At 37.9% G+C, this 26,646-nt stretch overlaps 2 protein-coding genes across 15 annotated transcripts in view; one reads left to right on the forward strand and one right to left on the reverse strand.

Annotated features, from left to right (window-relative positions):
* The window catches only part of LOC113510108 (dynactin subunit 1), a 70,728-nt gene extending 63,971 nt beyond the window's left edge, over positions 1–6,757 (forward strand). For all 14 annotated transcript variants that reach the window (XM_052899430.1, XM_052899460.1, XM_052899422.1 and 11 more), the window contains 4 exons: positions 1,330–1,449; positions 2,227–2,337; positions 2,967–3,070; positions 3,996–6,757. In XM_052899430.1, coding sequence (XP_052755390.1) covers positions 1,330–1,449; positions 2,227–2,337; positions 2,967–3,070; positions 3,996–4,080 — 420 coding nt within the window. In that variant the 3' untranslated portion in view covers positions 4,081–6,757. The remainder of the gene's footprint in view (positions 1–1,329; positions 1,450–2,226; positions 2,338–2,966; positions 3,071–3,995) is intronic.
* Positions 6,758–22,138: 15,381 nt separating this feature from the next.
* On the reverse strand, positions 22,139–23,191 carry LOC113519912 (histone-lysine N-methyltransferase SETMAR-like). The gene has a single exon (XM_026905138.1). The coding sequence runs from the start codon at positions 23,189–23,191 to the stop codon at positions 22,139–22,141; it is 1,053 nt and encodes a 350-aa protein (XP_026760939.1).
* Between the last annotated feature and the right edge of the window lie 3,455 nt (positions 23,192–26,646).

The following is a 26,646-nucleotide window of genomic DNA, read 5'->3' on the forward strand; positions in this document are numbered from 1 at the left end:
TTTTTATATATTTATTTTGAAAAAAAAAATTGGTAACATGAAAACAGCCAAATATTAAAATAAAATCGAATGTAGACGCCCAGTGAGATTTATAACCCCGGTATCAAATTTGAGACTTCAGGTATTTAATAGGTTAACGGATGATAATGGAATGGTTACCCCGTCTGCGCTATCGGTATACATTGGCGAGGCACCAGTGACGGACGATTGGTGAGGATGAAGCGGGTCAATTAGCCCATCGTGACGAATTCAACAAGAACCGTTCACGATGGTTTCCAGGGGGAACCACGTGGAGGTCGACCTGATAGGGCATATTTGCTAGCAATGGGGCTGTCAAACTCCATTGCTAACAATCCCTTTCCCCCCCTGCGAGTTCAGTTAACATCACCACTAATGGTAGTTTTTTTTTAATGGATGATAATGGCATGGTAACCCCCCGTCCCCCGTCTTCGCTACCGGTATACACTGACGGGGCACCAGTGATAGACGACTGATGAGGATAAAAGCAGGTCAGTTAGTCCATCGTGACTAATTCCGCTGGAATTAATCACGATAGTTTCCAGAGGGAACCGCGTGGAGGTCGACCTGATAGTGTGTATTGCTAGTAATAGGGAAATTAGACTCCGTGACTAAGAATCACTTTCTCTCCCACTAATGGTAGTGGTGATGATAAATCCTTCCCAACCGTCACCACAATTCCTTTTCACAACCGCCACTCCTGTAATGAGCAGGGGAAAAGGATCGTTAGTAATGTGGTCTAACAGCCCCAATGCTGAGGGGAAAGGGATTGTTAGTAATGGAGACTGAGAATCCCATTGCTAGCAATATACCCAACCGGGTCGACCTCCTCGCGGTTCCCCCTGGAAACTATCGTGGTTAATTCCTGATGAATTCATCATGATGGGCTAACTGGCCTGTTTTCATTCTCATCTATCACCCTTCACTGGTGCTCCGCCAGCGTATCCCGTTAGCGCAGGCGGGGTTACCATACCATTGTCACCCATAAAAAAAACAGCCGCATTGCTAGCAATGTACCCTACCATGTTGACCTTCCCGTGATCCCCCTGGACTCCATCTTGTTGAATTCCAAGTGTATTCATCACGATGGGCTAACTGACCTGCCTTATCTTTCTCACCTATCATCCCACACTGGTGCCCCGCCAGAGTATACCGATAGCGCAGGCGGGGTTACCATTCCATTATCATATAGTAACAGATAATAAGTTTCCAAACCCTGCGTTCATAAAAAATAATACGATTTAAAAGTGGCTTGTAAACAAATCTATTTAAATAAAAACAAATTGATTTTAAATTTAACTCAACTCCCAGGAGTGGACTTTGTTCGTGGCGCGCTCCGGCCTGGTGAAGTTCCCCGAGGACCCGAGCAAGTACGCGCGAGCACTGCAGCAGCACAAGGAGAAGCAGCGGGAGCTCAGGCGGCAGCTGGAGGTGAGCGGGCGATGGTGGTGACATGATTCGAGTGACAGAGTGATTGTTTTGAGCCTGCTTCGTTTTTGATGAATGAAAATGGAGTGGTAACCCTGCCCGCGTATTAGTGGCCTCATTGCTAGTAATACACCCTGTCAGGTCGACTTCCACGCGGTGCAAACCGTCGTGGTCAATTCCAAATGTATTCAATCGCGGTGGGCTAACTGACCTACTTCATCCTCACCTATCACCTCTCACTAGTGCCCCGCCGGGGGGAAAGGGATTGTTAGCAATGGAGTTTGACAGCCCCATTGCTAGCAATATGCCCTATTAGGTCGACCTCCACGTGGTTCCCCCTGGAAACCATCGTGAACAATTCTTATTGAATCCGTCACAATGGGCTAACTGACCTGCTTCTTCCTCACCTATCATCCCTCACTGGTACCCCGCCAGTGCATACCGTTAGCGCAGGCAAGGTTACCATACCATTATCAGCCATTAAAAAAAAACCCTGCTTACGTTATTGGTATACGCTGGCTTTCGCCACCAGTTAGAAATGATGAGTGAGGATGAAAGCAGGTCAGTTGGCCCATCGTGCAGAATTCTAGAAGAATTAACCGAGATGGTGTCCAGAGGGAACCGCGCAGGGGTCGACTTAATAAGGTATGTTACCAATAATGGGGCAGTCAGATACAAATCAGGTCGACTTCCACACGATTTTCCGTGGAAATGATCGTGGTTGTTTATCGTTGAATCCGTCATGTTATTAAAATATTAACCACGTTACTGGACTTGCAGGAGCGGTTGGCGGCGCTGCAGGCCGAGGTGAAGAGTCAGCTGCTGCTGCACCGGCCGTGGCGTTGCGTAGAGGCAGACTTCGCCGAGTTCCCGGCACCGGAGCTGGCCGCTGTTAGTACATACATAGTTTACTTGAACAATAACATTTCTTTCTTTCTTTCTTCATCCATTCATCCATTCCAGAGGGAGACTTTGTACAAAAGTCGATTGCTTGGGCACCTCTGTTCCATTCGTGTTTCTACCGTGAAGTAGTTGTGTTTGCATGGCTGTGTTTCGGTTTGAAGGGTGGGATATGGCGTGAATTTACTGGGTACAGAGGTATAACACCTGAGTCCTCAGGAATGGCAACGCATGGGGGGTATCATGGGCGAAACAGTATACTCTGTTATGTCCATGGTACTGCTCATGTCTATAGGCGACGGTTACCACTTTCCATCAGGTGGGTCGTCAGCTTGTTTACCATTCTAAGTTGTATAAAAAAATATCCTACATAAGACATCGTTTACAGGTTTTAATGCTAGAATAGATAGATAGATAAAGTCTTTATTACCAAGTATAATAGTTAAAAAAAAAAAAAACAATAAAAAAGAAAAAAAAAACAATACATTTTGTTGGTACTAGGAGCCGCCTCTGTTGCTATTATATGCATACCTCCAGCGGGATGTACCTATACAGCGCTGATTTACAGGCGGCCCCTTAACTCATTTGACATTAGTATATTATTGTTACTTTATTAACAGGCGCTGTCAGGACGCACCCTAGCGGTGGGAACACTACAGTACCGTGCGGGTGACGCAGCGCCTACCGACGACACAGTATACGTGACACCCGCTCAGCTAGCCAAGTAAGGACGCTTTCACGTTTGTTATATAAATAATTTTCTTTTTTTAATAATTAAATTTACTTGGGCATGGCCTAAGTTAATTAAAGTAAAACCTGATGTAAATATACTAGAGGGAGACTTGGACAAAAGTCGTTTGCTTGGGCACTCTGCCCCATTCGTGTTTCTACCGTGAAGCAGTTGTGTTTGCATGGCTGTGTTTCGGTTTGAAAAGTGGGATATGGCAGTAAATTTACAGAGGAATAACACCTGAGTCCTCAGGAATGGCAACATATTACGCATACGGGTGGTATCATGGGCGAAACAGTATACTCTGTTATGTCCATGGTACTGCTCATGTCTATAGGCGACGGTTATCACATCCATCAGGTGGACCGTCAGCTTAATTGCCGTTTTAAGTTGCACCGTTGCACTGTTGCACCGATGCGTTGCCATTCCTGAGGATTCAGGTGTTATTCCTCTGTACCTTGTAAATTCACTTAAAAAATTCGAAATCGTATTTTATATATTTTTTTCATCTTCATATCAGCCGTTAACTTTCAACTGCTGAATATAGGCTTTCCTCAGAAGGGGGGCTTTGTCAGTAGTTGCCACACTTGGCAGGCGGATTAGCAACTGCAGTTAGGCTTTGATGATATTTTAAGAGGGACGTTGTTGTTCAAGCTCTCGTCTATTAAATTCCTATACACGCCTCTTACGACACCCACGGGAAAGGAAGGGCTGGCCTATTCTATGCCGGAACCACACGGGAATTTTTCATATATATATATATATATATACTTAATTGTACACACTAGTAATACATAACAAATATGACAGAGATAAGCAGATGTACAAAGGTGAGCTTAACTCTAAAAGAGTTCTCTTCCAGCAACACCCAAAGTGGTAAGGTGCATTCACAAATACATAAATCAAAATATTGTTACAGATTACGTGAGCTAGTCGCAGAATTGCAATCGGACGACGTCAAGCTGCAACTGCAACCGCTGGATGCGACCGTCTGCGCCGCGTAGGCTGCGTGTACGGTTCTTTCTTGTACAAGGGTGGCGAGGGGGGCGTGCTCACACCAGAATAATCCGGCGCCGTAGGACCAGAACTTTGTTAGACTATTCGTCAAAACACAATTGAAAGTACATCAAGCAAAATAGGGAGGTAGAGGGGTTTCTTCAGGGTCGGCACAGCACGCGTAATATCTCTGGTATTGCAGGCGTTCATAGGCTACGGTAACCGCTTACCATCAGGTGGGCCGTATGCTTGTTTGCCACCTCAGTGGTATAAAAAAAATCAAGCATCTTCAATGGAGTGAAAACATAATTAAGGGTACATGGATACGTTAAGCACCTTTAACGGACCAACTGACAATCCCCCTCCCCTCTTCCCTCCAGCGACATTGTAATAGCTAATAGAAGTTTCTAGTATGTATTAATTCGGATGTAATTATATTAAAAAGAGGAAAGATTTGATTGTTTGTTTATAATAGATTAACTGAACAATACTCAACTTGTTAAAAAAATTATTTCACGTATAGAGCATAGCTTTTTTTTATATACTACTTAGAATGGCAAACAAGCTGACGGCCCACCTGATGGAAAGTGGTAACCGTCGCCTATAGACATGAGCAGTAGCATGGACATAACAGAGTATACTGTTTCGTCCATGATACCCCCCCATGCGTTGCCATTCCTGAGGACTCAGGTGTTGTTTTCGAAAATTTAATTTGTAAATTGAATTCATAAATCTCATATCTACATCATATTTCCTTGACGATTGTCATTTAAAATTTGTAAAGGTATTGTTTCTTTTTTTTATTTTTTACTTGAATACCTCTTTTTTTTAATATATTATTAATAATTAAAGATTGTGTGTGAAAAATCTACTGCAATTGTGGCTAAATCATTTATTTACTTCTTTAAAATTAAAATACTGATCCATTTTCGATAAAATTGTGTGTGTGTGAGACCAATCTATAAGTAAATCTTTCTAGAGGGAAAACAGAACTTTTCGAATCAGTTTAGAACTAATGGAGTTATGAGGTAACAAACAAAGAAATACAACCGATTTGAAAATCTTTCTGAAATTCGTTGAAATCATTTAAGTCTGTGTGTTTGTTTGTTTGGTTGTTTGTTCAATAAAAATAATGAAATTCATGTGACTTCCACAATAAATAATAATTTTTTACGTATTACTCAATTCAGCCGGACATTTTTTAACTGTGGTCCGAAGGTCCAAGCTCCAATTCCAGGCTTCTGAGAATTTTTAAATCATTTCCAAATTTTGAAAAATTTGGATCATTTAAAAATAATTGCCATTCGCTTCTTGGTGCAAAAGGCACGTAAACCATTCGTCCGGTAATCCGCGTCACAGGCCTTCGTACGAAGGCGGCCTTATAACTGCTGACAGCAGAGGGCGACACTGTCAAATTCACTCATTTACAAATTAAGACGCACTTTTGCACATATATATATATATATTTATAACCTAATTAAAAATTATTAATTAGATAATGTAATATTGTATTAATTAGTAACGAAATATTTATTTGCTTTAAACAAGCGTTTAACATAATGAAAGTCATGTGACAGCACTTTATGGCATCTATTTTTTTGTTTAATGGATGATAATGGAATGGTAACCCAACCCGCGCTATCAGTATACACCGGCGGGGCACCAGTGAAGGATGATAGGTGAGGATGAAGCAGGTCAGTTAGCCCATCGTGACGAATTCAACAAGAATTGTTCACGATGGTTTCCAGGGGAGCCACGTGGAGGTCGACCTAATAAGGCATATTGCTAGCAATGGGGCTGTCAAACTCCATTGCCAATAATCCCTTCCCCCCTGTGGCATCTATTTAATTGCCTTAAAATTGTAGGCACGTATTAATATAGTATTAAAATATAAAGCACTAATGTTGGTGATTATGTTATGGTTAAAGAAAAAATGAATTTAAATTAAATAGTTTTTAATTTAAAATAAATTAAATAGAATTTAATTTAAATTAAATATATAATGTTTAAATAAAATTTGATTTGTATATAAGGAACTGTTTAAATCATTGTGGGTCGATTCCGAGGTATCATTTCTCTTAGCGTACCTCCAAAATTGAAACTTCAATTTGATAGAGGTATCATAAAAATCAATATGAGGTAAATTTCTAATAGTTTTAAGTCATAAATAAAGATGGTGTCCCACAAAATGGAATCGATTTCAATTGCGAAGAAACCAGTTATTTGTATGTAAAAACCAAACTGTTTAACTAATTTTTTATAAAATTTGTACGGGACCAATCTGTAAGTATATTTTTTTTATACAACTTAGAATGGCAAACAAGCTGACGGCCCACCTGATGGAAGGTGGTAACCGTCGCCTATAGACATAACAGAGTATACTGTTTCGCACATAATACCCCCGATGCGTTGCCATTCCTGAGGACTCAGGTGTTATTCCTCTGTACCCAGTAAATTCACGCCGTTTCCCACCCTTCAAACCGAAACACAGCCATGCAAACACAACTGGTTCACGGTAGAAACACGAATGGGATAGAGGTGTCCAAGCAAACGACTTTTGTACAAAGTCTCCCTCTGGTGATATCCTTTTAGATAAAAAAAATAATTTACCAAATCGGTTCAAAACTGACGGAGTTATGAGGTGACAAACATAAATAGAAATACAACTAAATCGAGAAACTTCTTTTTTAAGTCGGTAAAAAATTGTTATTTTTTTTTTATAGTAAGTATATATAGTACATAGTAATTTCGTGAAACTATCAAATGAATGTATCACGTAAAGAGATAGGCTTAGAGAAATGACGCATCACAATCGGCCTTACTGCTATAATACTACACTATAGAGTTACGTAGTCTATGGTAACTTGTACTTATGTTTAATAATAATAAAGTATTCGCTTATTTATTAAATAAATCGTTTTAATTTCTCTATCACAAGGCAATGAAACGAATTGGCCGCGTGGTCCCGGCATAGAATAGGCCATCCCTTTTTTTCCCATAGGTGTCGTGAGAGGCGACTGAGGACGAGGGACGAGCAACAGCGTCCCTTTTAAAACATCTCTAAAAATCTAACTGCGGTTGCTAATCCGCCTGCCAAGTGTGGCAACTACTGGCAAAACCCTCCAAGGGGGAGGCTTATGATCAGCAGTGGACAGTTAAAGGCTGATATGGTGATGATGAGGGCGATGATACGGTCCTGAGCCATCTGCATTCACCGATTCCCCGCTATGCATTTGAGGTCGTCACTCCATCTAGTGGGGGCTCGTACTAAACCGCATTTGCCTGTACTCAAGAAACTTTCTTCTTAAATTCCAAACTATGTATTAAAAAAACTCTTTAGTGAAATTTGAAAATAGATAATGAAAAATATTATTGCCTCGTAACCTTAATATTTGTCATGTGTCTTTATGAATTGACTCGTGTCTGAGGAACTGTCTTTACAAATTATAATAACGTTTTAATACAACGTAGTACGATATAGCGGTTCGTGTATTTAGCGCGTGTTGTGTTTATTATAAATGTACTGTCAAGTTACTCCGACTAGAACTGAATCTGTTGTGTTCGGAACAAGTGCTACTACTGCCTTCACGCTGGTCTACCCTTCCATGTGTATCTACTCCTAACAAGGTATTCAGCTGCAACTTTAACACCCCTTCAGTTTTTTTAAATGCGTATTTTTTTTATGGGTGAAAATGGAATGGTATCCTCGCCTATGCTAACGGGATACGCTGGCGGAGCACCAGTGAAGGGTGATAGATGAGAATGAAAACAGGCCAGTTAGCCCATCATGATGAATTCATCAGGAATTAATCATGACAGTTTCCAGGGGGAACCGCGAGGAGCTCGACCTGGTTGGGTATATTGCTAGCAATGGGATTCTTAGTCTCCATTACTAACAATCCCTTTCCCCCCTTTAAATGGGTATTAATGGAATGATAACCCCGCTTGTGCTATCGGTATACACTGGCGGGGCACCAGGTGTGGGATGATAGGTGACGATGATGTAGATCAGTTAGCCCATCGTGACGAATTCAACAAGAATTAGCGACGATGATTTCCAGGGCGAACCACATGGAGGTCGACCTGATAGAGCGTATACTGCTAGCAATGGGGGTGTTAAACCCCATTACTAACAATCTCTTTCCCTCCACACCCTTTCGGTTGTCAGGTCTTCGAGCTACGTGATTGGGCTGTTGCCACTTAAGCTTACTTTATATATATATATATATTCTTTATTGCACTTGTAAGTTACATATAAAATAATCTATTTATAAATGTTGTGAGCAAGGGTGGACTTATCTCTGACAGAGATCTCTTCCAGTCAACCCAGTACAGTAAGAAAGCATTTCGTTAGCGGACAGCTGAAGTGCTACAACTATTAATACATAAACAAATATACAGTTAAATAAAATATTAAAATATATAATAAAATATTACATAAATACATACACTATAAATATATACAATACCTACCTACTTATATAGTATATGTTAAAATAAATTAATATACTACATACATTAGAAATTTTATGTCGGTTACTTTGGTTTTTTTGCGGATATCCTTTGCGTTTCGGATTCTATCACGCAAAGAAACACCACTCAGTTAAATATATACCTATAACATTAATACATACATATCTGTCACGCCTGTCTCCCATTAGGGTAGGCAGAAACAATGGAACGCCAAATGCTTCGATTCAAACAGACCTCTTTCGCTTCCTCCACATTCATCAATCTTTTCATACACGCTCGCCGGTTACGGGCACTTTTAATTTGGCCCGTTCTTCAGCACGTCGCCTATTTGGTCAACATACGTCCATCTAGGGCGACCCCTACCGACATCTCCATTCATTCTTGCTCGATAAATCTCTTTCGTAATTCTTCTTTCATCCATCCTCTCCAAATGACCAAACCAACGCAACATTCCTTTTTCGATTTTTGTCACTACATCGTCTTTCAGTCCACACTTCTCTCTAATCATTAAATATATATAACACTAAACTAATTAATGTTAAGAACCTCCTTGGTACAATGGCAGGCGATATGCATTCCAGCAGCGCTTGTCAATGTAAAATAAAAAAAAAAATATATATATATATTTGCATTTTAAAACTAAACTACTAAACAGATTTCAATAAAATGTTTATAGGACCAATTTGTAAATATATCTTTTTAGACAAAAAAATAATTTCCCAAATCGGTTCACAACTGACGGAGTTATGAGGTGACAAATGTAAAAAAAAAAACAATACAGCCGAATTGAGAACATAGACTAAGAAAAAAATATGATTTGCGTTGTCGTTCTATCTCTTTCCATACCATGTGACTTTAACAACACACTTCCTTTTTTTTAAAGTTAGCTGGAAAGAACAATGTAAACCAAATGTTAAGTTTAGCCGTGTGGCATAGAATAGGCCACCCCTTTCTTTCCTGTGGGTGTCACAAGAGGCGACTAAGGGAGGACGAGGGATGGACAGCAGCGTTCCTCTTAAAACATCTCTAAAGCCTAACTGCGGTTGCCAATCCGCCTGCGAAGTGTGGTAACTACTGGAAAAACCCCCCAATGGGGAGGCTTATGTTCAGCAGTGGACAGTTAAAGGCTGATGTGATGAAATATTAAGTTAGACTTTCAGGAACAGCTTTTGGCTGCAATTACATTCGGAATGGGCTGTAATGAAAAAATGACTATTCAAAAAATGCTTAAACCTAGGTTTACTTCACTAAAAATATTCCTTTCTTTCTTTCTTTAACAGTTGTGGAAACCGCATACAATTTAAAGCTGTACTTATTGTATAGTTTTGGTTTGAAGGGTGGGATATAGCAGTGAATTTACTGGGTACAGAGGAATAACACCTGAGTCCTCAGGAATGGCAACGCATGGGGGGTATCATGGGCGAAACGGTATACTCTGTTATGTCCACGGTACTGCTCATGTCTATAGGCGACGGTTACTACTTTCCATCAGGTGGGCCGTCAGCTTGTTTGCCATTCTAAGTTGTATAAAAAAAAGATAGCTGACGATAAATTTTCATGAACACTGGTATCTAGGAGCTGTATAATGACGTAATATAGTAGGATTAATGAAATAAATATATGTAATAGTAGCAGCTAATTAAAGACATTAATGCTCCTTTCCACTTTGGGTGTTGCTGGAAGAGAACTCTATTAGAGTTAAGCTTGCCTTTGTACATTTGATTACCTCTGTCATACATTTATGTACAATTGGTGTGTACAATAAAGTATTAAATAAATAAATAAACTGTATTTAATATAAATTCTCGTTAACTTTGATAGCTTTTAATTAATATATGAAATTGGTAGTAGCCCTCACCGGTATTAAGCAACGCCGGGATCAGGATCAGTGTTAAGGAAGACCAGGACTAGGAGTCTGGCTACCTACACTAGTTAATATTAGTCAGTTAGCGAGTTCAGGCAATGTTCATAGTATTTTAAGACAAAGGGGTAATCAGTCATTTTTTATTCTATTATAATTGGTTCGTAAACAGGGGACAGGGATTGTTAGTAGTGAGATCCAACAGACCTATTACTAGCAATATACCCTAACAGGTCGACCTCCACGTGGTTCCCCCTGGAAACCATCGTAATTAATTTTTGATCAATTCGTCACGATGGGCCAACTGGCCTGCTTCATCCTCCCCTATCACCTCTCACTAGTGCTCCGCCGGGAGGAAAGGGATTGTTAGCAATGGAGTTTGACAGCCCTATTGCTATCAATATGCCCTATTAGGTCGACTTCCACATGGTTCCCCCTGGAAACCATCGTGAACAATTTTTGTTGAATCCGTCACGATAGGCTAACTGACCTGCTTTATCCTCACCTATTATCCCTCACTGGTGCACTGCCAGTGTATCCCAATAGTGCAAGCGGTTACCATTCCATTTTCATCCATTAAAAAAAAACGGTTCGTAAATGCTTTTATTTTTTTTTCGCTTTTTAGGATAATTAAAAAAAGAGTTAATTATTTTACTCACTTTTTTTTTAAATATGTGATATAATGTAACATATATTACGCACAAACATCATTGTTTTTAATTTACCATAGATTAAGAATAACTTCGGATTTTTTATTTGTAAACAAACTAATTAACGTAATGATCCCATAAAGTATTTTATAATGCCTATAGTTAATTTCCAACTGTCCACCCCAAAGATTAAAATAGTTAAATGTTTGTAGTTTGTTGAAGTTATCGATGAACGGTCAGTTAAAGGGGTCGGTTAATGATTCTAATGATGTAGGTGATCGGATTAAATCTTAACTTTTGACCTCCATTAGAGGGGTTCCAGTATAGTTTTAATCACAAAAGGGCAGATAAAGGTATTAATTTATAGGTACGTACTATTTGTGATGTACGTTGAATTTTCAACTAAATGTCCTCAAATTGATATCTTCAACTCACGTCTAAACACCTTCAAAAGCATTTTACAATCAGCCATCAAGTCTCTTTGACATATCCATATTCTTTATGTATTTTTATCATTTGCATGTACTTCATTGTTATTTACCACATTCATATGCTTTCTTTATATAACTTTATAATTTAACATTGTCTGCCGACTGCTTTAACCATGCTGTGTGTACACCTGTCTGGGTCTCAATCTAGTTCAAACTATTATCTTTATGTAAATGTTTATAATGTCATTGATTGTAACCTGTTGTGTATACCTTTAATTAATAAAAAAAAAAAAAAAGAATCAATCTGGAAAGTACTGGAAATTGGTGAAATTTTTGCAAGCAATAAATGAATGAATGAATGAATGGTTTATTTTCTCTTCACAAAAGGTAGAATAAAGTGACAACTTGAGGTACAATTAAATATGTAAGACCAGTTTTGTGAGAGACTGGTGCTTGCGGTAGGTTTAGAAGAACCTGTGTTACAAGTCACCAGTGTCCCATCTCCGTGGACTACACAAATACAAGGCAACCAATTAGTGTTATAATACACAGGTAACAATAATACGATACGATCTCTTCAAGAAAAGAGTATATTCCTTTTTAAAAGGTCGGCAGCACACCTGCAATGCCGCTGGTGTTGTGGGTGATCATGGGCGGCGGTAGTCACTTACCATCAGGTGAGCCGCATGCTCGTTTGCCCCCTGTGTTGTAAAAAAAAGAATAAAGAATGCCAATTTATGAAGTGTTTGTTTTTATTTGTAAATAAACAATCAGAGAAAAGATAATCTTTTCACTTGTCGCTTGAAAGTTACAGTCCCACAAATAAAGGGTTTCAGTATTGTCGTTCAGGTGCGGAACCCTAAAAGGGAAATAGTAAACAGATTATAGAGATGGATTCTATTAAATATTTCCAGTTTCCACCCAAGTGCCGTAATCCGTTTTTCCTCATATTCCTACAAAAGATACGGATTACAAAAAGTGCGTCGCGGGCCCAACGTACCGTGGAGAGATGCACCGCCCTCCGCGGATTAATTTAAATAGCGGGCATTCCTCACGGACAGGCGCGCATTTAGGGGATACATGTATAACTAAAACTAAAACTACACTACTGCTAAAACTAACAAGAGGGAGACTTTGTACAAAAGTCGATTGCTTGGGTACCTCTGTCCCATTCGTGTTTCAACCGTGAAGCAGTTGTGTTTGCATGGCTGTGTTTCGGTTTGAAGGGTGGGAAACGGCGTGAATTTACTGGGTACAGAGGAATAACACCTGAGTCCTCAGGAATGGCAACGCATGGGGGATATCATGGGCGAAACAGTATATTCTGTTATGTCCATGGTACTGCTTATGTTTATAGGCGACGGTTACCACTTTCTATCAGGTGGGCCGTCAGCTTGTTTGCCATTCTAAGTTGTATAAAAAAAAAAAACTAAAATTTGTACTACTCATACTCACTTTTGGCCACAACAGAATATCAGTGTTTTGCTCTTTTTAGGGCAAAGCAAAAAGCTGAGTTGTGGCCATTTTGTATTACTGTGGCACACTCATGAAAAAAAAATTTTATTATGCATTCTGATTTTGTTTTTGGTTTTTCTTTTTTTTTTATCTTTTGTACATGTATCGTTTTTTATCTTTTTTCACTTTGCTTTTGTATCTTTTGCTGTTTGTGTGCTGTAAGTGATGCAAATAAATTATCTATCTATCATACATTTATTTATTTATATATTATATTTCCCAGTTAACCCTCTGACCGCGTATTTTCTTTTTCACAACAATAGAACACATTCGCTTTGACAACAAATAGCAGTACGAGTGTTTAGCCATCTAGCGAGAGTCTGAGGAACAATATCAATGTACCGAAACAAAAATTGCGGGATAACAACGTTAATAAACATAAAATATGCGAGCACGTCGAAATCGCAGGATGCGGGAAATTAAATTAGTAAATACTGCACGCGGATATGTCAGAGGGTTAAGGGACATAGATTGTGGGCGAAAGGACTGTATGGAAACACGGTGTTTTTAGAAAGATAATATAATTATATAAAAAATATACAAAGCAAACCAACAGAGCAAAAAAGCGAACGAAACAAAACTGCACTGATACATACAGACTCCAAATTACAAACAAAACATCTTTTTAATAAAATTAAAAAGTTTATTTTTTAAAAGGTGAGTCGTGCACATAGATAGATACTCTTAATTGTTTCCTCCAAAAGATTACAATTGCAAACTTATTATAGATACAAATGATTACAAGAAATTATTTGTTTACCAATTCGCTCCCTTAGCAATCACAATATATCATCGTCGTCATCATTTCAGCCATTTTCCGTCCACTGCTGGACATAGATCTCCCCCATAGACTGCCATAAGAAACGCTCCTAAGCTACCTGCTGACTCCCTACAATGCATATAAGGTCGCCACTCCATCTAATGAGGGGTCATCTTACACTGCGTTTGCCTGTTTCGGGTCGCCGCTCAAGAACCTTTATTCTCCACCAGTGAGCGTAATGTTCTCAGTCGTAACCGGTATAGGTGTGATATGGACGTTAGACATGATTTTAGACTTGTCCGTGTTCGTCTTAAGACCTACCTGTTGAGAAGCACCATTGAGGTCGTTGAGCATAGTATTCAGATCCTCCAGGGATTCCGCCATGATTACTATGTCATCAGCTAATCGAAGGTGAGTGATGTATTCGCCATTGATGTTTTTTTTTTGATGGGTGAAAATGGTATGGTATACACTGGCGAGGCATCAGTGAAGGGTGGTAGATGAGAATGAAAACAGGCCAGTTAGCCCATCATGATGAATTCTTCAGGAATTAACCATGATAATTTCCAGGGAGAACCGCGAGGAGGTCGACCTGGTTGGGTATATTGCTAGCAATAGGATTCTCAGTCCTCATTACTAACAATCCTTTTCCTCCCTCGTCATTGATGTTTATACCATATCGTTTCCACTCCAAGGGTTTGAAACCATCTTCCAATGCAGCTGTGAAGAGTTTCGGGGATACCGGAGTTGGAATGAAACATTTAAAAATACTAGAGGGAAACTTTGTACAAAAGTTGTCTGCTTCTCCTCTGTCCCATTCGTGTTTCAACGGTGAAGCAGTTGTTTTTGCATGGCTGTGTTTCGGTTTGAAGAGCATATGGCAGTGAATTTACAGGATACAGAGGAATAACACCTGAGTCCTCAGGAATGGCAACGCATGGGGGGTGTCATGGGCGAAACAGTATACTCAGTTATGTCCATGGTACTGGTCATGTCTATAGGCGACGGTTACCACTTTCCATCAAGTGGGCCGTCAGCTTGTTTGCTGCTTGTTTTATATCTAAGTTGTATAAAAAATAATAAATAAATTAAAATATATATATAAATAAATAAATAAAAGTGAAAATTATGTTATATAAATAATACATTCGTATCCCTTAAATAGGTGCCTGTTATCGAAGAGACAGATATTTATAAGAGCGAGAGGGGAAGCCGCTCCGTCGAATACGGAGGTGGTTGGGTCGTTCCGTCGGAATGGACGGCGCGGCGTATGCAGTTAACTTAATGTAATTGTGAATTACTCCGCTCCTCGGCTTATTTGCAAGGCATAATTTAAAGACGTCCGTAGATAATGGGGTTTAATAAGCCTGAAATCTATAGGCTTGTACCTGTTTTAGGAGAGAACTAGTCGAGCTCGCGTCTCCGTCCGCGAAGACGTTATCTTTTTATTGTTAAGTTTATTAAGTTGAGTTTATTAACTATATCTGTTTGTTTTTGCACCACAATCTCAAAAAACAGCTTCACTGTTTTGAGTGCAGTTCGCACTGATGTGTTCCTTTTAAATGGATGATAATGGAATAGTAACCTTGCCTGCGCCATCGATATACACTGGCGGGGCACCAGTGAGGGATTATAGGTGAGGATGAAAAGGCAGGTCAGTTGGCCCATCGTGATGAATTCATCAAAAAATAACTATGATGGTTTCCAGGGGAACTACGTGAAGGACGGCCTGTTGGGGTACATTGCTAGCAATGGGGCTAATAGATCTCCAATATTAACAATCCCTTTCCCTCCTATCTGTAGTAACATTTCTAATGGATAAAATAAAATAAAAAAATGTTTTCGCGGACGAAGACGCAAGCTCTCTCCTGAAACTCCATAGTTCTTTCTTAAAATAGGTTTTTTTAATGCCTGATAATGTAATAGTAACCCCGCCTGCGCTATCGGTATACACTGGCGGGGTACCAGGGAGACAGGATAGGTGAGGATGAAAGCAGGTCAATTAGCCCATCGTGATGAATTCATCAAAAATTAACCACGATGGTATCCAGGGGATATTGCATGGAGGTCGACATGCTAGGGTATATTGCTAGCAATTGGGTTAATAGATCTCCTTAACTAACAATCCCCTTTCCCCCCTACCTGTATAATTTGTATTATTTGTAATTAAGATGTGTTCCACAATCGAATTCAATTGTAACAAAACCAGCTATTTTGATTTACAAACTAAAGTACTAAACCGATTTTGATAAAAATTTTAAAGAACCAATCTGTAAATATATCTTTTCAGATAGAAAAAGAATTTTCCAAATCGGTTTACAGTTATGGTGTAACAAATATAAAAAGAAATACATCCGAATTGAGAATCTTTTTTTAAATTATAAAAACTATATTGGACTCGGTAATATAAGTATGACATGCATTTTTTTTAAATTTATTATTTTATATATTATATATATATATATATATATATATATATATATATATATATATATATATATATATATATATATATATATACACACACTATAATATAGCATTTATATATACGTATATTTTATAGGTGAAGCAAAAACTTTGTACCCTTTTTTATGAAAATTGCGCGGACGGAGGAGTATGAAATTAGCACAATTATAGTATATATATATATATATATATATATATATATATATATATATATATATATATATATATATATATATATATATATATATATATATATATATATATATATATATATATATATATATATATATATAGAGAAGGAGTATAATGATAATATATTTTTTTATTTATTCATAAAAAATAAATTAAATCAATAATAAAAAAAAATTACACACACTACCATGTATTTAACACACACACACGCATATATACTCTTTTGTTTATTGCTAAACTCTGTGGTCGAATTGAGAATAGATTAATACTGTTTGTCTGTTAATATTATTTGTCTATAGTCTCATTGAATGTCAAATATAACCATAATAAATTCATTTATTACAATATAATATGTTATGGTCGAATTACGACCATGGAACGACCACTAGTTTATGTAGATATAAGTCCACGAACAAAATTTATATATAATATGTACTAATTAATAAGAAAGATTCGATTTTTTGTTTGTAATGGCTGAACACAAAAACTATTAACTAACTAACTAACTATTCAATCATTTTTAAAAATTCTTTCACATATATAAAGCTAAAGGTTGCCTGTAAGAGATCGCCCTAGCGATAAGACCGCCTTTTGTACCTTTATGTGTATATTTCAATCTGTATTTACGTTACTGTATTTCACTTGAATTATTCACTTGTCATTGTATATTTTTGTTTATGGTGCAATAAAGAGTTAAATAAATAAATAATAAAGCTACATTATCAGCGAGTAATATAGGATATAGGCTAACTGCGGTTGCCAATACGTTTGTCAAAGATGGCAACCATTGGCAAAACCCTTCAGTAGCGGAAAGGTCTATATATTCTTTATTGCACTAAAACATATAGGAATAAAAACAAATTAGTAACAAAGTGAGCAAAGGCGAATTTTTCTCTAAAAGAGATCTCTTTTTTTTATGCAACATAGAATGGCAAACAAGTTGACGGCCCACCTGATAGAAAGTGGTAACCGTCGCTTATAGACATGAGCAGTACCATGGACATAACAGAGTATACTGTTTCGCCCATGATACCCCCCATGCGTTGCCATTCCTGGGGACTCGGGTGTTATTCCACTGTACTCTCTTTATTCACTGCCATATCCCACCCTTCAAACAGAAACACAGCCATGCAAACACAACTGCTTCACGGTTGAAATACGAATGGGACAGAGGTGCCCAAGCAAACGTCCTTTGTACAAAGTCTTCCTCTGGTAAATCTCTTATGAGTGAGACCTATATTCAGCTGGGAACTGGTTACGGCTGATATAGCGGTGATGAAAATCTACTAATAAATTTGGAAGAGTCTGTTTGTTTGAACGTGCTTATCTCTGTAACTATCAGTTGGATTTAAAAAAAACTATTTGCATTTAATATATTTTTTGAATTTTATTAATATATATACTTAGACGACCACGGCCGTAGCAGCGGGATATAGTAAAAGATATGGGGCCCCTAGTCCCCATTACTAACAATCCATTCCGCTTCCACAATAGATAGTTTACACTTGACAAACTTCCGAATTAATATTTAAACAATAACCTGCCATTAAATGGGATAATATCCATTAGGGAGTCAACAGGGGAACGGTGGGTGGCGACGTTGTCGACTTAATTTACGTCTTATTGTCATAGCAGTAGGGGTTATAATGTGTATAGCTAATTTTATAGTTGATAGTGGCACCAAATTGTAGGGGAAGTGAATGTAGCCACCTGTGTGGAGACCGTAGGGTTGTCAATCCTCTTATCTAATATAATAAATGCGAAAGTTTAACGATGGATGTATGTTTGTTACTCTTTTAAGCAAAAACTACTGAACGGATTTGAATGAATTTTGCTACAATTGTAGGTTATATTCTAACGAAGTAAGTACACTCTGTTATGTCCACGGTACTGCTCATGTCTATAGGCGACGGTTACCACTTTCCATCAGGTGGGCCGTCAGCTTATTTGCCATTCTAATTTGCATATTTTTTTGTTTAATGGGTAATAATGGTATGGTAACCCCGTCTGCGCTATCGGTATACAATGGCGGGACACCAGTGATACTCGTAGATGACTGATGAAAGCAGGTCAGTTAGCCCATCCTGATGAATTCAACTAGAATTAGCCATGATATTTTCCAGGGGGAACCACATGGAGGTCACCCTGACAGGGTATATTGCTATTAATGGGGCTATTTGACCCCAGTACTAATAATCCCTTTCCTTCCAAGCTTGGAGAGTTTTATTTTTTAATGGGTGATAATGGACTGGTAATCCCACCCAGCTATCGGTATACACTGGCGGGGCACCAGTGAAGGATGATAGGTGAAGATGAAGCAGGTCAGTTAGCCCATCGTGACGAATTCAACAAGAATTGTTCACGATGGTTTCCAGGGGGAACCACGTGGAGATCGACCTGATAGGGCATTAGATTACATAGATTACTAGCAATGGGGCTGTCAAACTCCATTGCTAACAATCCCTTTCCGTCCAGGCTTGGAGGGTTTGTCGGTAGTTGTTGCGCTAGGAAGGCGGGTTGGCAACAGCAGTTAGGCTTTGGTGACGTTTTAACAGTAACGCCTTTGCCCATCAATTGATCATTAAATTCCCTTAGTCGCCTCTTACGACACCCAAAGGACAGGAAGGGGTGAATGAACGAACGAATGATATCTCTTTATCGTTCCCTTCAAAGAATGACACAGATTAACAATATGTACACAATCAAAATCAATAATTAATTAAATAAAATTAAAATAAAAAAGCATTAATTGGCAGCCTTATTGCTAAATAGCGATCTCTTCCAGGCACCTTCAGGGATAGTTCGTTCAATACCAGGACCATAAGGTTAGAAATATTTCATGTTTAGTAAAAAAAAACAAAAAACAAAACTCGTATTGAAATTTCTTGGAGGTGCCAACCCTAGCTGAGACTAATATTATTACAGCAAAACAGATTTTCTCTATTGTGCAGTTACGCTCCACTTCGAATAATGTTCGAGGACAAGCGGTTTTGGAAAATTTATTAGTTTAAATCAAATTCTTATGAAGGGGAAATATTATATATTTTATGTTAATCAATATTTTTTTAAAACATACCTTATTTGCCTAGTGTTCAGTGTTCGAGTGTCTAATTTCAAATAATCTTTAATCAAATAAGACTTGTTTACAAGCACTTTTAATTGGTAATTTTTTTTTAATCTACTGCAGAGTTCGGAATGTTGTTATCTGTTCCGTAGAGCCCGCAAGAACCTCGATAGTTACTCTTTTAAATCAACTAACATGTGTATTTTTTTTTTTTTTTATTGGATGAAAATGGAGTGGTCACCCCGCCTGCGCTAATGGGATACGCTGATGGGGCACCAATGAAAGGTGATCGATGAGGATGAAAACAGGCCAGTTAGCCCATCATTATTAATTCATCAGGAATTAATCATGATAGTTTCCAGGGGAACCGCGAGGAGGTCGACCTGGTCAGAGTCCCATTTCTAGCAATATACTCAATATTGCTAGAAATGGGACTCTCAGTCTCCATTACTAACAATCCCTTTTCCCCCCAATAACATGTGTATTTATTTATGTCTAAAATAACATTTTTGTCTAAAATAACCATGCACGCTTGTCATTCAAGCAATCGTTATGTGTGTAATAGGTTTAGTTCAATAAGTGCTTTTTAATACAAGTTTTAAACTTATTAAAAGGTAGATCCAAAATATCCTTCGGTATTTTGTTATAACCTGTAATTCCCATTACCATAAAAAACGAGAAAGACTACAACATGGGGTTCTTCGAAAAGAGCGTATTAAAGTTTCTTGCGAAACAAACCTAGTGTTGTGGGCATCAATAAGTTATGGTAACCCCGTTTAACATTAGGCGGGCCGTATGCTAGTTTATTACAATAGTAGTTTAAAAAAATTGCATCTGGCAGCTCTGTAAATATCTAGATTTCATTTTGATTACAAGTTTTTTTTTCTTCAAGTTTAACGCTATTAAAAAAATATATTTATTATTGCGTGGGTCATTGTTCCCCAAAGTAGACTCCACACCAGCGTTTGATATCAAACAAATGCGAGTAAGCTTTTAATTTATCACATAGTTACTGTGTTGTTCACATCAAACAGTCGAGAATCGCTTTGATCTTGTTATTAATATTAAAAATATTCGATAACTCCGGTGGCAAAGCATACCGCGGGCGGCCGGGGTTGCCAGTGCGGGAAACAATCATTCCAAATAAGTAGGCAACGAAATGTTCTGGATAGAATAGATTAAAAAAAAGAGGAGTATGTGTTTTTTATTGTCTGTACGACTATATTGTAAGTCTGAGCATTATCTGTTGACAATGTTGCTGTTATTTTCAATAGTATTGTTTAATTTGTTTGTTTAATTTAATTATTTATTTTATTTATTTTTTTTTTTTTTCAATATTTTAAGGGCTTTTACCTTCTTCAGGTATATCAGTCCTATTGTACCCTGAACTGATTTCTCCAACAAAACTTTATCTAACTTCCCTAGACGCGGAAAGAGAAGAATTAATGGGCTTCAATAATTTACACAGATGTTCAAAAATTTCTGGTTTAAGTTCAGCTAACATAGTTTGAATAAGACCAACATTCAATTTATTTAAGTTAAAGTGGCGCATGAATTCTTCTCTTTCCTTCGTGTTAATACGACACTCTAATAGAATATGATGCACATCATCGATGGTATTACAAGTTTGACAATGGGGTGACAAGGACTTCCCCATCATAAGTGCAAATTTTTTTGATGGATAATGACCAGAACGTAGACGAACAGCTAATTTAATACTGTACCTATTGATTTTAATTCCACAAAACCAAGGAATATGTGGTGGTTCAGCCTGAATAGTTTTGTACCAAATGCCTTTTTCTTTTGAAATTTCGTTAAAATATTCTTTCAAATCTTTTTGACATTGATTTTTGAATTTAGATATATAATCAGTAAAATGTGGTAATGACTGATGTTCCCTACCTTTCTCTATTTATTCTTTATTGTACACAGAAAAAAATACAACATATAATATATATATAAAATAATGATGTACAACAGGCGAGCTTAACTCTGTAAGTGTTCTCTTCCAGCAAACCCTGAGTGGAGAGGAGCATTAATTATTACCGGGCAGTGTGCGTACAATAATAGAAGGAAACATTATAGATGTTTCTATTAAAAAATAATAAATATGTTGACATACATATATAAGTAACTCATACAATTAAAATCAAAATAAACACATATCTGTATACAATAATACATATACATACATACATAGACATAATAAGTTATTTATTTTATTTGTTTAATTTTGTGTTTCCTTTACTTGTATCACATTTGTGCTAACTTTAGCGGCTGTCAAACTACTATTTAAGTGTGTAATTATGTATTATTCTAGCTGTCTGATTTTTTTTATATACCACTGAGGTGGCAAACAAGCATACGGCCCACCTGATGGTAAGCGGTTACTGTAGCCTATGAACGCTTGCAATACCAGACGTGCGCGTTGCCGACCCTGAAGAAACCCCTTTACCCCCCTTTTGAAGAACCCCATGCTGTAGTCTCTTGGGAAAACCTCGGCAGGGAGCTCATTTCATAACCTGATGTGTTCGTGGGATAAAACATCTCTGAAACCGCGCAGTACGCGAGCATTGAGGCTGCAGGATACGTAGGTCACGCTATAAGTTCTGCGTATCTTAAAAAAACAACATGTTATAACCAAAATATTATGTTTATTGCTTTCCAAAATACTCTTCTTTACATTTTAAACATTTTTTCATGCGATCGAACCATTTTTTAAAACAGGAGGACCACAGATCTGAAGGCATGTTTTCTACGTGCTGATTGAACACTATCACTGCTTCTTCGGAGTTGGTAAAAGTGAAACCTCTCATCAAATCTTTAATTTTGGGGAAAAAACAGAAATCACAGGATACTAGGTTTGGGCTATATGCAGGATGGGTGACGAGTTGTACTTTTTCGGAAGCTAAAAATGACTTTGTTTTGTTGGCCGTGTGTGAAGAAGCATTGTCATGATGTAGGAGAATGCGGCTTTTTGGTCGTCTTTCGCGAACCTTTTCTAATACCCTGGGTAAACAAATGGTAAAATACCACTCGGCATTAATACTCTTTTGATCTTCAAGTGGAATTGTACAGATGGGATCTGTAGCTGAGAAAAAAAACGTGATCATTTTTTTACCAACGTTTCTCGCCTGCTTCACTTTTGTTGGCCTGTTCTCATTTTCAAACACCCATACACAAGACTGCTGTTTTTCTTCGGGTTCAAAATAGTAAATCCACGTTTCGTCTCCTGTGACAATATCATAAACAGCATTATAATGTCCGTGGTCGTACTGCAGTAGCATCTGTAAGCACCATTCCACGCGAGCCCGCTTCTGCTCCGCTGTCAGTTCATGAGGGATCCAACGACAACAAAGTTTCCGAACTCTCAATTCTTCGTGTAAAATTTTCTGAATTTGGCTCATACTAATCCTTAATAGTTCTCGAATTGCCTCATAGATAATCTGCGGGTTTTCTTCAATTAGCCGCTTAACAGTAGCCACATTATTTTCGTTGACGGCAGTTGGAGGCCGCCCTTCACGAAATTCGCCATGTAAAGAAACTCGACTTCTCTCAAATTCAGCGTACCATCTCCTCACGGTGCTCAAACAAGGTGCTTCTCTCCCAAAAGCATTTTGAAGACGAGCAGCACAGTCTTGCGGAGAGAGAGAACTTTTAAAATCATAAAAAATCATCGCTCTAAAATCTTTTCGACTTAATTCCATTTTCGTTGCGTACGTAGAACTTTGATGTGTGATAAAAAACAATTGACAAATGATTTCCCGCCAATTATTGTTTTTTATTACTAATAAGGTTGCAACGTTTCAAAAAATATAACATTCAAAATTCAAATAGTTCCGATTAGCTAGAAGTGCAAAACTTTTAGTGTGCCCCATGTATGAGGGTGAACTCCCTGTCTATGGCGAGCCGTACGATGGTAGAATCTGGCCGTGAACGTCATATTGAACAATTCCTCTGAGCACAATCCGTTGTACAAGCGGTAGAACACGCAGAGTGAGGCAAAATCTCTCCTAAGACTTAAGGGTCCGATACCGCTTGCAAGCCTGGGATCATCGACAATTCTCATAGCTCGTCGTTGCACTGAGTCGAAGGGTTCAAGCTGGTATCTAGGTGCTCCCGTCCATAAGTGACAGTGTTTGCCTTAAATAAATAAATAAATATACCCCGTCTGCGCGGGGGAAAAGATTGTTAGTAATTCGGGCTGCCGGTCCCATTGCTAGTAATATACTCTGTCAGGTCGACCTCCACGCGTTTCCGCCTGGAAACCATCGTGCTGAATTCCAGATGTATGGCACACGATGGGCCAACTGACCTGCTTTTTCATTCTCACCTATCATTCCTCACTGGTGTTCTACAAGCGTACACCGTTAGCGTAGGCGGGGTCACATATATATGTTACTTTTTTTTATTTATTTTTTGATAGTTTTTATTCCGATAAAAAAATAAATGGACCCGATAGGTGGCGGCAGGGAGCAAAAGTCGTCACGAAGGGCTTTTTTAATGGATGATAATAGAATAGTAACCTCGCCCGCGTTATCAGTATTATAAATACCTACTGACAGCGCGGGCGGGGCACCAGCGAGGGATGATAGGCGAGAATGAAAACAACTCAATAGTCCATAATAATAACTATATCAAAATAAATCATGGGAGTTTTATGGGAGAAGAGTTATATGGCCAGCAGTATGTCCACTTTACTAACAATCCCCTCTCCCCACCGTCACAATCACCGTCACGCCTATGGGTCAACTAACCTGACTTTATTCTCACCCCTCATTCCTCACTGGTACCCCGCTAGCGTATATCAATAGCGCAGGCGGGGTTACCATTCCATTATCATCCATTAAAAAAGAAGCTCTCACAGATAAGCGTCAATGTATACTAAGGAACAATTATACAATTAGAGAAGACCTAACTACCAATATACCTTTAAAATCCTGTCCCATATATTCCAAGTGACTTGAAGATAATCATTATCAAATTTATCGACAAAACAATTATAACTGTTCACTGGTGAAAATAGGCTTCCTCCATAAGGGGAGTTTCGCCAGTTTCTGCTACGCTCGTCAGGCGGGTTGGCAAACGCAGTTAGGCTTTGGTGATGTTTTAAGAGGGACGCTGCTGCCCATCCCTCGACCCTTAATTTTACAATATCATTATGGTCCGGCCTTTGCTTTACAAAGACTTGTATTGGTAAATGGCTCAATAAGTTTATATAAAAATAAAGAGATAACTTGCCTCCTGCCATCTATCTTTCAAAATATGGATACATATTCAATTATCTATTAATTTATCCTTTAAAGGGAGACTTTGTACAAAAGTCGATTGCTTGGGTACCTCTGTCCCATTCGTGTTTCTATCGTGAAGTAGTTGTGTTTGCATGGCTGTGTTTTGGTTTGAAGGGTGGGATATGGCGTGAATTGACAGGGTATTATATATTAGTTCGTTATAGAAACAAAAACTACTCGACGGATTTTAACGAAACTTGGTACAATTATTCTTCATACTCCTGGGCAGATTATAGTATACTTTTCATCACGCTACGATCAATAGGAGCAGAGCAGTGAAGGGAAATGTTGGGGAAACGGGAGAAGGTACTCCATTTTTAAAATTCCGTCGCGGGTGCAGCCTTAATGGCCACTTTTTAATGTTATGTTTTTTTTAATATATATATATATATATATATATATATATATATATATATATATATATATATATATATATATATATATATAATAGAATTTCATCGTGCCTCCGATCAAACTATTTATAATTATTCCTCTCCATCCAAAGGTTGCCTGCAAGAGATCGCTCTTAGCGATAAGGCCGCCCATTGTTTTCTCATTGTGATTATTTCTTATAATTGTTTATATTTATAGTAAGTTTACTATTGTAATCTTTTAGAGGAAACAATAAAGAGTATCTATCTATTTATAATAAAAGAATATTACAAATCGGTTTATGAATGGCGGACTTCACACGAGTGGGTATATAGAAAGATAAATTATTTATTTATTTATACTTTATTGTATATAAAAATTACATTGTTTATTAAATTTTAAATAAAGATGTACAATAACCGAGTTTAACTTCGTAAAAGTAAGTTAGTAATATAAAAACTAATATAAAATATTATAGTTTTAGACGTAGACTTTGTACGAAAGTCGTTTGCTTGGTCTCATTCAGGCGGTGTTACCATACCATTTTCACCCATTAAAAAAAAAAAAACACTAAATTTGCAAAAGTACTAATAACCATTAATTTTCAGTCAAAACCAGTTTTGACTAACCTGTTCAGTTAAAAATAGGTACTTTGGAATGATTTTGCTAGTCAACAGTACTTTTGACTGGTTAAGAGTTTTAAATGCAACATACATATTAAATTCTATCTAATTAAGCGTAGCAACATGATTGCCAGTATGCAAAAGAATAATTCTACTTTATAAGCACATAAATAATATTTTGTTAATATGTATTTGAAAAGACGTTACCATAAATAATTAAAATTTTGCACGCCATTGTTTTGACAAAACACGCCTGTTCCTAACATATTATTGCTAACATCTGTATACCGTGTTTTTTAGGAAATAAATTATATTATTATTAAGCTTCGAGTTACTCAGCGAGATATGGAGAGGCCTATGATCGGGGTCTCTTTGCGTGATAGAATCCGAAACGAGGATATACGCAAAACAACCAAAATAACCGACATAGCACGAAGGATAAGCAAGTGGCGATGGGCTGGCCACATAGCTCGAAGAACCGACAACCGATGGGGAAGAAAGGTTCTTCGTACGGGTAAACGCAGTGTAAGACGACTCCCCCACTAGATGGAGTGACGACCTGAAATGCATTGTAGGGAGTTAGTGGATGCAGGTGGTTAAGGGCTGTTCTTTATGGTAGTCTACGGGGGAGGCTTATGTCCAGCAGTGGACGGATAATGGCTGAAATGAAAGCGTAGCAAGCGCGCGGGGAACGTAAATATTGTACGTAGCACATCCGTAGCTTATTGCTACGTAGCTGTCCTTACGAATTTTAAGCAACTCTAAACTTGGTAGAGATATCGTTTAGAAAAAGTTAATAGGTCTGTTATGGGAATGGGCATTAAATGTTATAATAAGATGCCGAACGACATTTTGGATCTTCCTTTTAATTAGTTT

This window comes from Galleria mellonella, unplaced genomic scaffold, assembly GCF_026898425.1.
Source record: "Galleria mellonella isolate WM207_F2 unplaced genomic scaffold, CSIRO_AGI_GalMel_v1 utg121, whole genome shotgun sequence".
In the NCBI taxonomy this organism is placed as follows: domain Eukaryota; kingdom Metazoa; phylum Arthropoda; class Insecta; order Lepidoptera; family Pyralidae; genus Galleria; species Galleria mellonella.

Excerpts from the sequence above, each read along its gene's own strand:
- LOC113519912 (XM_026905138.1), bottom strand. The coding sequence starts at position 23,191 with ATGGAATTAAGTCGAAAAGATTTTAGAGCGATGATTTTTTATGATTTT.